Here is a 12,218-nt window from a genome sequence, read left to right as displayed (position 1 = left end):
TGGATTTTACCTGTATCATTGTTAAATTTTTATTTTAATAACAAATTTCCACATGAGTTTTCCAAAGTCATATATTTCAAATTGTCTCCCTTCCTATTTCCCTCCCCCATCCCAGAGCTGGCAAGTAAATTAGTCTGAACATACATGATGTGTCTGACTCATAATTTTGGAGTTTTCTTGGTAGAGATACTGGAATGGTTTTCCATTTCCTTCTGCAGCTCATTTTACAGATGGGGAAACAGAGGCAAACAACGTTAAGTGACTTGCCCGGAATCACATAAATAGTAAGTGTCTGAAGCCAATTTTAAGCTCAGAAAGATGAGTCCTCCTGACTCCAAGCCTAGCATGGTATCTACTGCACCACTTAGCTGCCCCATTGCTTTTTATAATAGTTAATAGTGATAATTGTTATTTTTACAATGTTTAATAATAGCAATTATTGTCTTATAATGGTTACTAATAATGATCATTATTTATTGGGTTATAGTTATTATTTATTATGATTATTTTATAATAGTTCATCATTATTATAATAGCTAAATTTATATAGCCTTTACTATGTGGCAGACTCTATGCTAAGTACTTTACAAGTAATATCTTATTTAAGCCACACAACAACCTTGGGAGGTAAGTTAGGCTCTTATTATCCCCATCTTGCAGATGAGGAAACTGAGTCAAAACAGTGATTAAATGACTTGTCCAGGGTCCCACAGCTAGATTTATCTCAGGTCTTTCTGATTCCATGTGGGGCTACTTCTGAATAGAGCCTCTAAAAGGTTTTTCATATTTTTTCATTAGTCTTCTTTCCAGAATTTCCTTCCTCCTACATGAGGTGCAGGGCTGGTATAATAAGGCTTCAATGCCCCTAACCACTTAGGCTGATGAAAAGCCATCGTGGAGCCAAGGCCATAACAGATAAAAGTACATTTTTAGGTACTTCCAACATCCTTAGCCTTTATTAAGGGAATTACCCTAGATTAGCCAAGGGAGTCATTGAAGTGAATGATTTATCCCAGGGAAGCCAAGTCCAACATCCCACAGCCTCAGGGCAGGGCTTTCCCCCTTCTGGAACTCTGAGTTTAGCACAATAATGAGCAGAGAGAAGGATGTCCTGGAATAAGGAAGGAGATTACTTGGGAATGACAGAACCTGAGTTCAAATCAAACCTTTCCTAGGTGATCATTGGTAGCTCACTTCATTTCTCTAGGATTCAGTTTCTCCATCTCCTAAAGGAGAAGGTAGATTAGATCATCTTTAAGGTCCTCGAAAATTCTAACTTTCAGTCCTACAATCTATGATCTCCATGGGCTGATCTATATAGAATGCAGCCAAATGGACTCCCTGGGGGAGAACATGGGAGAAACACACTGTTTTCATTCAAGGCCCCTGACAAAAATCTCTTTCTCTTTCTTAACCTAGAGGACTATGGTTAAACTTTTGTAAGTTTACTGCATAAGTTAGTTAGTTTACTGCAGATTATGCAGAAGGCCACCATATCTGTTTATATCTGCTGTAAGATGAGATCTAGAATCTTCAAGGGGGATTTATTGTTCCTGGTTCTTTATTTTTCTTTCTGATTTTTTTCTTTTGGACAAGGAGAGCCCTAATGAAGATGAAAGTGGGGAAAGGTCACCTTCTTGTTCCCAGTCCTGCCTCCCCTCCCTTTTTAGGGTCTCCTTTTCTAATCTTAGGATACCTTGCCTCTTCTTCTAAGTCCCCAGGGCAGTCTTGCTGCTTTGTGGCGGCCTAGCTTCCTACTCTCATGCCCATATGTCTAACTTTCCTGGAAAAGAACTGTATATTTCTGGCCTTTACTAACTTCTACCCCTTTATCAAAATTTATCAGTCCTGTGTCCTGTACACATAGGGCCTTTGTTCTCCTTTTTCCAAAGTACGAGTAACTGGAGAACTCTGGAAAGAATACAGAATTTGGAGTCAGAAGATCTACTTTTGTCACTTACTATCTAAGTGATCTTGGCATATCACATTGATTGTCTTTCTGCTCCTCATTTTCTATAATCGTAGAATTAAAAAGTTGTACTAGATAAACTTGAAGGTCCCTTCCAATTTATAATCCTATCCTATTTGGGCATGCCATGTTGCTAATGGCTACTAATGGATTCTAATGATGTGGTAAGTTACCCTCCCTAGTTAAAAACATTTTTATTTTGAAAAGGGATTTTAACCAACATGAGTGACTTGGATAGTAGGTCTCCTGGACTCATGGTAGATTTATTGAGGTAAGATATTTGGGAAGCTGGAGTCCTTCAGAGCTCCTGAAATCCCTAATCCCACTACTTGAGTCAGCCTTGGATGAGTGAACCCAAGCCAAGGCTTTTAATAGATGTGACCCTGGAGAAGTCATTTGAATACTTTCAGTCTACATTTTCTGAGAAGTAATGCTATATATCTCACAGGGCAATTGAGATCAAATGAGAATGAGTACAAAGCACTTTATAAATCTTGAAATGCCATATAAACATTAGTTGCTGTTATGACTGGTCATGCTTTCATCTTGAGAAAGAATAATACATATTTCTAATAATAATAGGGTAGCAGTATCCATCAATCAGTGCAAAGTTTGTTGGCGACAGCTAGGTGGCTCATTAGATTGAGAATCAGGTCTGGAGACAGGTAGTCTGGAGTTCAAATTGGACCTCAACTACTTCCTAGCTGTGTGACCCTGGGCAAGTCACTTAACCCCCATTCCCTAGCCCTTACAACTCTTCTACCTTAGAACCAATACATAGTATTAATTCTAAGATGAAAGGTAAGATTTTTGAAAAAAAACAAAAACAAAAAACCCCAAAACATATTGTTAACTGTCATTCATTTATTCATTCAGTGAACAAAAATATCTAGGCAAATGTTTGCTGTTTACTTCCAGAAACACTAAGGAAACAGAACAGATGTCTGAGAAACTATCAAGTGCATCTCATTTTTGAGGCATTAAATTGGCCTGAAGTGTTGGTCTGTAGTGAGTGATTTTTAAAAAATTTGTGCCTTTTACACACAGAAGTTGTTTAATAAATGTTTGTTAAATGAATTGAACTGTATTGGAGATCAAGAATAATAAGGCTTTTAGAAATGCCCAAACCCCCAAAAGATGAGTGGGAGTGAACCAATGGCAATTAAAATTCAATTCTATGTGTTTATAAAAAAAGCTGCTCTGTGAGATGCATTGTGCTAAGAGATAGCAGATACAAAGATGAATTAGACTTGGCTCTTACTCGCAACATTTCCAGTCTTCTACTCCAACATTATAGAATTAAGAATCATACATAGTATCATAGCTTTAGAGCTGGAAGAGATAAACTCCCTCATTTTTTCAGATGAGAAAACTGAGACCCAGAGAAATTAAGTAACTTGCCAAAGGTTACATAGCTAATAAATGTCTGAGATTGTATTTAATCCAAGGCTTCCTGACTCCTTTTCTTGAATTTGAATCCTACTTCAGACACTTAATAATTGTGTGACCTTGGGCAAATCACTTAACCTCTTGCTTGCCTCCGTTTCCTCAGCTGTAAAAATCAGGATAACAACAGCACCTACATCCTTGGGTTGTTGTGCAAATTAAGTGAAATGGTAATTGTAACATGCCTAGCATAGGGCTTGGCATATAGTAGATGATATATAAAGGCTATCTATTATTAATTATAATTATCTCTCCTCTGTCTGAAAGAAGTTGAACTAAAGGTCAGGGAGATGCTTAAAAAGTAAATGTAAGAATGTTGGCCCTTAGGTATCATCTAGTTCAACCCTCTCCTTCCTTTTTTCTACAGATGAGGAAACTAAGGCCCAGGAAGGTCAACTGACTTGACTAATGTTATAAAGGTAACAAGTGTCAGAGAGGCATTTGAACCTTGATCCTCTGCCCCCAGTGCTCTTTCCACTGCTCTAGAATGCTTCCCTTATCATCCTGAACCACTCAACTAAATTACTTTTTTTTACAGTCTTTTGTCAATTAAAGTGATACTAATTATTAACAATTTTTTTCTTCATTTTTGTTTTCTGTCTTGTTTTCAAAGCATCTTCCTTTCTAAGCTGGAATGAACCACTCATGTGTTTGTTTATATTCTAAGTTTACAGAACTGCCCTTTGCCAAGAATGAAAATACAATAAAAACAGCAATTAAATACAACCCAACCCTTTTTGTTCTTGTGGAAGTCTGGGTTGGCAATGATGACACACTTCTAAGCTGAAATTAAAGGCACTCATTCACAGAGCTTGCCCTTGGACAGATATTTAGGTTGTGGTTAATCAAAGTGAAGCAGGGTCATTTCGGCTACCTGAGGACAAACAGAATTCCACAGGCAGCCCCCCTTCCCACACTTATTCCAGCTGAAACACAGTGAGTTGTAATTTAAATAAAATTTTCTTTTTAAGGTCATGATTACACCAGTCAAATACAATATTCATGAAGTTCTAAGCAAATTACCTTATTTGTCTGGTGCCTACATGGCAAAAGTCTCTGATTTACATTTTTTAAAAACTGAATTGTGTACTCAGCTGTTTTGGGTAGTGCTACTGTTCTTTTTGAAGGCTGGGGGTGGGGAATATGAGAGAGCTGAAAAGAAGGGTTTATCAGAAATTCATATCTTCACAGATAAGAAATATAGCAGAGGTGGCATTTAAAGCCATCTAGGCTTGAGTAGAAGAGAAGGATGGCATTTCCTTCCCTCCCACCTTGGTCTCCTGCAACTCATCTAGGTTCTAGAGGTCCTGTTGTTATTTGTTCTTCATTTTCAAAGAAGATCAGTGGCATCACAAGTGATGCCTTGACTTGTGCATGAATCAGATTTGTGAGACAGAGTTGCACAAAGTTATCAGCCTCACTCTCTTCCAGAGAATTTGAAGTCAGGAAGACTAGTGATGACATAGGATGCAGTGGATGACCTTGGCATCTTCGATGTCTAACTAAGCTCTAAGCACTCCATTGTACCTGCTTCAACTACCTTCATAGCCATTAGAAGAAGACCTCACATGCTTGGGGTAGATAGATACCCCACTAACTCACTAATGGGTTTGAGCCTTGTTGGTTAACCTCAACCCGGTTTAGCCCATTTGCTGAGATGGTTTACCAGGATATGGCTGCTGTGTATACTTCAGTTTCTTGGAGCCACAATTACAAGATGAGTGGTAGGTGGATACCAAAGATGGATAGGCAGCTCTGAGAAGGACTTGGCAAATCCTCACCCAAGAGGCATCAATTCACCTTGAACATCTAAACTTCCCAACAAATTCCAATGAAGAACCTATTAGAGCAAGTGCCTCTGGGTATCCTTCCCCCCAACCTTTCTGCCAGTATCCCTTCCTGGCTAGACTCTAACCCAGTGATCATTATTTTGCTTTCTGAGGTTGAGTAAATAAAGTTGAAATCCTTTCCCACTTGACAGTCCTCCAAAATACTTGAAAACAGTAGGCATGAATTCCTCTGCTCCCAGGTTTCTCTTTTTTAGGATAAACATTCTTGGTTCCTTCATCTGCTTCACATATAGCATGATCTCAAAGCCCTTTATTATCTCCTTCAAATGAACAAGTCAATAGCATATATTAAATTCTGACCATGTACCAGATATACTATAAGAAAAAACAAACTAAAACATAAAACTAGGAGCTCATATTCTAATGGTGAAAGACAACACAGAAAAATGAACACAAAAAGGGAAGAGGGTCCTGGGTGGGCACAGAGGCATCTGTGCCAAAACCAAAATGAAGGATGGATAATCAGGACTCTTCCTCAAAATGGAGGTTCCTGGAAAACAATGGAAAAGGAGGCCATGGAGTAGAAAGAAGATGTAGTTGAAATAACTTCTAACACAACAAATAAAGAAAAGAACAATTCTTATCATAAGAGAGGAGGAGAAATTGGGGCGAGTCCTTGTAAGAGAGACTATTTGGAGAGGGAATTTTGAGGGGAGCAATTTGCTTTAAACATACTTTAAAGCCATTCTTTCCCAATTTTGCTAAGATGGGTTCTTCCTGGATGGTCACCCAGTAAGTATCTTTCCAGGGGCAGAAATCACCAAAACAGCATTTACACTGCTTACCGGATAAGGTGTCTCACGGCTGTGTCAAACTGTAGAAACATAACTTCTCTTCTGATCATCAGTGACTGGGCTACTTGGTTAGGATCTTGGGGGTTCTGAAGGCTGTCGATCATTCTCTGCACATCTCTAAGTTCAGCCCCTGGAAAATCCCACAATAAATAAGACATGTGACAATACATAATCTCTCACATGTAACTAGTACTTCATGACTTATGGATACCCACCCCCATCTGGACTCTTCAAAGCCATATTGAGATATACAAATTGCTGTCATGCTCATTTTACAAAAAGGGAAAAGAAAGGCTCAGGGAGGTGAGACAACTTGCCAAAGGATGTGGAGCACATAAGTAGAAAGGTTAAGGACAACTGTCTAGGTCCAGCTCCAAGTGCTGGGCATCTTTGGTGAATGCTACTTACTATTTGTAGGCTGATCCAGCTTGCTACTTGACCTTGTCCCTATGTCTCAGACTAATTTTTCACCCAAAGAATCATTCCATCTATTTTTTCTCTCAATTGCTTCCCCAGCCACTATCCCCAAACTATCTTTCAAACCAAAAACCCTCCCCAAACTTGCATTAATCACATTTTGTGCAAGGCAAGCAAAATTGTGTGTTCTAGAAGCCAGACCCTGATTTTTCTTTTCCTTCTTTCCATCTCCTGGAAGACAGAAACTTGCTTCCCTTTATGTTACAATAAGAACAAGCTGTAGAGAGAAAATGACACCAAAGGGAGGATTTATGAAATTCTAGCCCTGGGCCTGGAGGGAAAAGGCCTCCTTTCTTAAAGTCTCTGGGAATTTTTAATTTGTCATCATTCCTATTAAGTTTGTTGCTTTCTCTGGGTAATGCCAATAAGAAAATCAAGATCAGAGGAAACCTTAAGAGTTAGCATTCACTCTTCAGTCTCAGGGGATCCTAATTTTCTGATCCATCTTCAAGGGCTAAAGAAGAGAAAAGGCAGCCCCAGGCATACACGCAAAACAAAGGAGTATCTCAAAATTAAAAAAAATAAGCCATCATTGCCTCTCTTTCTGGATAGTGGCCTGACCATAATAAAGGCACTGTGCAAGAGACCTGATTTGCCTACTCTCACCTTGGAGAAATGATGGGAATGAGCAAGTTTCTGTCAGTTAATTTTGTAAGAGTCTTTAGTTAGTTTCCAAATAATAAAGGAGAAGCATAATACTCTGGAAAGAACCCTGCCTGGAGAGGTAGGGGAACTAGATGCAGGTCCCACTTCTAATGCCCATTACCCATGACCTTGGGAAAGTCACTTAGCATCCAGGGAAGTTTCCTCAGTCACACTAGACACTCTCTATAGTCTTAGACTTAGGAGCTTTTTAAATCTATGAAAGATCTTTGGAATATGAAGGGTATGGAATAACCTAGTGCAAAGGTACTTAGCTTTCAGTCCATTAGAATCCATGGATAGATTTCATGAGGTCAATGAACTCAAATGGAAAAACAAAAATGCACATGCATACACATCTTCACCTGATTTGGCATTAGCAACAGTGCATGTTCATGGCTATGTCTAGTAGGATAAAAAGAAAAGATGCTATGTTGCAAGTCTGTGGAGCATCTAGTATCCTACTGGCATGGGTTTCAGGGTTTTCCCTGGACACCCCCAAACCCCAGAGGTATCCCAGATCAAAAGGTATGCAAGGGATTCCTCTTCTTGCATTCCTGTAGTGCAGGCTGAAGGAAGGTGACTTTGAACAACATAAGCCCTATGCTGAGAGAGGTACTCCCTTTAGCTTTTTGATGAGCACAGACATCTTCTTCACAGTTTGCTTCTGATAAGCATCCATTTGTATCTCAGATATCTAATCATTCCCTGAACTGAGAAGTTCACCCCCCTTTGTCTTCAAGGTATAGCACATCACCCCATCAACCCATCTCTGATCACATAGTCCCTTTTTTCAAAAGGACATAAGAATCCCAAACCCCATCTCTTCGATGAGGCAGTGTTTTGCCTGCACCTTCCTCCTGGCCATTCAGTTCACTTCAACTTGCATTCAACTTAATAAATTTCTCTATTTTTAAAGATAATCATTGGAGCCCCTCATTTTTGAGGGAAGCCTCCTTCCTGGCCCGGGTTAATCACTAGCTCTCCCACAACACCACTAGTTGTTTCACTGGTCTCATTCACCCTGCTGTTATAAAGTGCTCCCTGTGCATTTGTTATATACAATATTTTCATTAGTTGCCTTTAAAATTAAAATTGTCTGTTGCAATCCTGCCCCCAAAGCACTGGGCTACAAGTTGATGTTAAGACCTTGCCAGTCTTGGCTTCTAACAATGCCCAGAAGTCCCAGAAACATTCCCCTTGCTTTTTAGAAGGCAGTCAAGGTTTAGAGATCTACAGCAGTATAGTAGGACAACCTTGTTTTATGAAACCCCCAATTTACCTTTGTCCCATGGGAATTTGCCTTCAAGAAACTCTCTGATTGACTCTTGTCCCAAAGTGAACAATAGGCTACTGAGCCCCCTTGAGCATCCTGGAGAGGAGTGGTGGATGTAGTCAAATCTTAAGTATTCTTTTTTATCTTCTTAGTTTCTTTCACTATAGTTAGGGTTCTCCCAGGTTCCTCTTTCCCAAGCACTATGTAACCGGTCCATGATTTCACTTTTACTCCATAAGGTAAAACCAGAACCCCGAGTTCTTCAGTTCAATGAAAATCTTCATTCTTGGTATATTTTCCTGTAGACATTGCTTCCAGAGTCTCTGAGCGGGGGGCCTCTGTGTGGTGTTTTCTGTGTGTGTATGACTCTAGGTGGGGGCCACAAGAGCACTGTCTCCCTTTTTCCGATTGGTTTTTTTCAGATTGACAAATACAACATCCTCACACTGCCATCTGATACAGTGGAAGGTAAGATTCAGGTTAAAATGGTCTCATGTTAAGAATCTTATTTGTTGTACAGTATTTATGGTAGTATAGATTTCGTGTATTATGAAAAGTGAATATTGTCTGAAATCGATATTTATTTTTATTGAGATGTTAGCACAAAAGGCTGTAGAATTCTAGGGAATTACTAGAAAGAAAAAATATTTGGCATGTTACCAATTTGATCTTGGGTACTGTGTTTTATGGGTTATTTCATGGTCAATGTTAGGAAAAATACCTGTTCTCAGAATGCTCTCAGTTATTAGTCAAAGGAACTATATGTAGAAAAGTGTACTTTCAGGATTTCTAGAGAAAAATTCATTTTTGGTGGTTGCAGGAATCTAACTCCCTATTTTCCATAGGATCCATGTATCAGTATTAGGTTTTTTGACTTTCACAACTTTTTCTAGGAAGATCTCCCCTTCAAAAGTTGAGGGATTGATTGTGAATATATGTGTCTGTATGTGTATGTATGTAAACTAGTCTCTAAAATTTAGCATTTGTAAGATTTAAATTAACATCAATAACTCCAAGTATTACAATTTATAAGATTTATTAGTAACCATGAAGTAGAAGAAATAAAAAATAGAAGTACAAAGCTTTCCATTATGAATTTTTTCTTTCCATTATGAATTAAAAAAAAAAAAACCATCATTCTGAAAGGGGCCCTTGGTTTTACCAGACTTTATCATGACACAAAAAAGAATTTAGAACCCATGTACTAGTGTCAATTTGATATCTTCATTAAGGCTGTACATTCACTGTGACTGAGCTGAAGGAACAAATAAACAGAGCAAGGTGTGACTATGTCTTTGTTGGGGAACTTTGGGATGAGGCAGAGTATAAAAGCTGTGGAAGAAGAAAATGGGGGAGAAATTGTGTATATCTGAGTGTTAGGGGCAGAGTTGGAGTTGTACTTGTGGGAGACCAATAGATAAGGTAGAATCAAAATTATAGCAATGCTCAACATTTTAAGTAGCTAACTAAAAGGGGATTAAAGTCTTAATCTTGTTTCTTGAAAGAGGATTTCTGGAAACTCATTGTCATACTGAGGTTCACAATGCCCTATCTCTCAATGATGACCTTTTCTTTCCTGAGCATCATCTTGGCCTAAGTTCTGGGCTTCCTGTAGTGATGATAGCATTGTCTCCACTTTAGGACCAGAAGAGGACCAGCACAAATGGGCTCTCAATGTCATGGTATCTCTTCTTTGTTCCTTACCTCCATTTGGCACAGGTACCAAACAGGAATGCAAAATAATTTCAGAGCGCCATTTTAATTCAAGGAAATTCAATAGCCAAAACTTAATTTAAATTTGATTTCTCCCCCTTTCTTCTCAAGAGACTAAAGCAATTCAGCCACATTCTTAACCTTTTCATGACTCCATGATCTCACTAGTTCTTAAGAGATATTTCTACCAAAAGGGGAGTGATATTTGAGCTATGTGAATGCAGACAAGAGAAGATGGAAATCCTTTTCATCAAGCAAGCCCATAAGAGAAAGCATATCCTCACACATGTATAGCCAAAATATTCTATGCTTCATTTGTCTTGTAGTGTTCCAAAATCATAAGCATGATGTGTTAGAAGTTTAGCTTTCAATGGCTTCCTGAGTTTCTTTAAGTGGATGTTACACATACACTCTCCTGATAGAGCCCAATTCTTTCTTGAGTTCTTCCTGGTCTTTAAACAAAGCTGCTAACTTAGAGGAAGGAAGAAAATATGGCAGGAGGTTTGTCATGTCTTCTAAGATTGATTTTAATACAACAATAAGCATTTATTAAATGACAACTCTCTGCCAGTCACTGTGGGGACACAAAGATGGAAGCAAGAGTCCCAGCCCTTAAATAGTTCAAGATATACTGGGGAGATACATAGCTTTCCTTGCACATGAAAAAGCAAATACAAGGTAATTTGAGGAAGGAGAAAGCATCAATAATTAAAGATTGGGGTAGAGAGTAGGGAGTCAAGAAGACTTCACCAGAGGAGGTGATACCTGGGCAGAGTGTAAGCTCCTTGAGGATAGGCAACTGTTTTATTTTTGTCTGTGTATCCCCAACATATTGCTAGCACAATACCTGGTCTATAGACAGATGCTTAGTGACTGCCTATCGATTGACTGATTGTTTAAAGGAGCCTTAAAGGAAGATAGTGAATTCTGAGAAGCACAGACAAATTCATGGAAGCAGGACATAGAATGCCAAGTTCAATAGACAGCTAGCTTTCCCATCTGACTGAAACATAGAACATATGAAGAGGAGTGATGCTAAATGGGACTGGGCAAGGCAGGTTGGTGCCGTATCATGAAGTCCCTTGAAAGCCAGATTGAAGAATTTGCATGTTTTACTTTGGTAAGGTTGGTGGAACTGAAATACTATTAAAGGACACACATTTTTAAAATATTAATTATAATTACAGCAATACACTGACATTTACAGAGTACTTTATAGTTGACAGGATGCATTCATCTGTATTTTCTAGTTTGGTCCTCACAGAATCCCTCTGAGACAGGACTATATTTTAAACTTATTTTACCATTGAGAAAAATGAGGCTTAGAGAGATTAAATGACTTGTATGTAGTCATTTAAATTGTCAGGAGTAGGGCCCAGACTTGGATTGGATCTTGTGACTCTCAATCCCAATATTCTTTGTGTTATACTAAACTGTATTCTACTCTGAATATGGAAAATTCAAGTTCTTTGACCTCACATAGCTCTGAAGTTGATTAAAGGAGGCATAAAAATTTACAGACTGGCATTGCTACTTTTCCATCCTAAAGAAATAAAAGGTATTTTATAATCTCGATGTGCTATTTTTCCCCTCCACCTATACCAGACTAGAAGTGGAGTCAACATCCTTTTTTATTTGATCATCCTGCAATTTGGCCTTTTGGGCATCATTCATTCTCTACTTGTTTTCAAGAAAGCTAAGCACACAAAGTTATAACCCCTCTTCCTAGGAAGCTCATTTCTGAACATCTCTGGTGATACTTCTTGTGACACATACTTCTAATTGCAAATCTAGCAAAATCTGGGCCATCTGTGTCTGAATAGTTTTTATTTTTTAAAGTAAATTTAAATTTTGTTTTTATATCACTGACATTTATCACTTTATCCTTCCCTTCATCCCCTCTGAAGCTTTCTAATGTTAAGCATACAAAGTAGAAGAAATGCATAAATTTGTTCATTAGCCTCTAAGTTCCCTGCAAAACTCATTCTCCTCTATACTTCCAAATAAACCCTCCATTCCAACTAAGCTAGTTACTCATTATTCCCTGAACT

The 12,218-nt window shown here is 38.5% G+C and overlaps 1 protein-coding gene across 1 annotated transcript in view; it reads right to left on the bottom strand.

Moving 5' to 3' along the window:
- The window catches only part of CCDC162P (uncharacterized), a 239,392-nt gene that overhangs the window by 73,598 nt on the left and 153,576 nt on the right, over positions 1-12,218 (bottom strand). The window contains exon 29 of the mRNA XM_056818639.1: positions 6,051-6,189. Coding sequence (XP_056674617.1) covers positions 6,051-6,189 — 139 coding nt within the window. The remainder of the gene's footprint in view (positions 1-6,050; positions 6,190-12,218) is intronic.

The sequence above is a fragment of the Monodelphis domestica genome, chromosome 2 (genome assembly GCF_027887165.1).
Source record: "Monodelphis domestica isolate mMonDom1 chromosome 2, mMonDom1.pri, whole genome shotgun sequence".
Taxonomy (NCBI): Eukaryota; Metazoa; Chordata; class Mammalia; order Didelphimorphia; family Didelphidae; genus Monodelphis; species Monodelphis domestica.
This window is presented reverse-complemented; position numbering and strand designations above follow the sequence as displayed.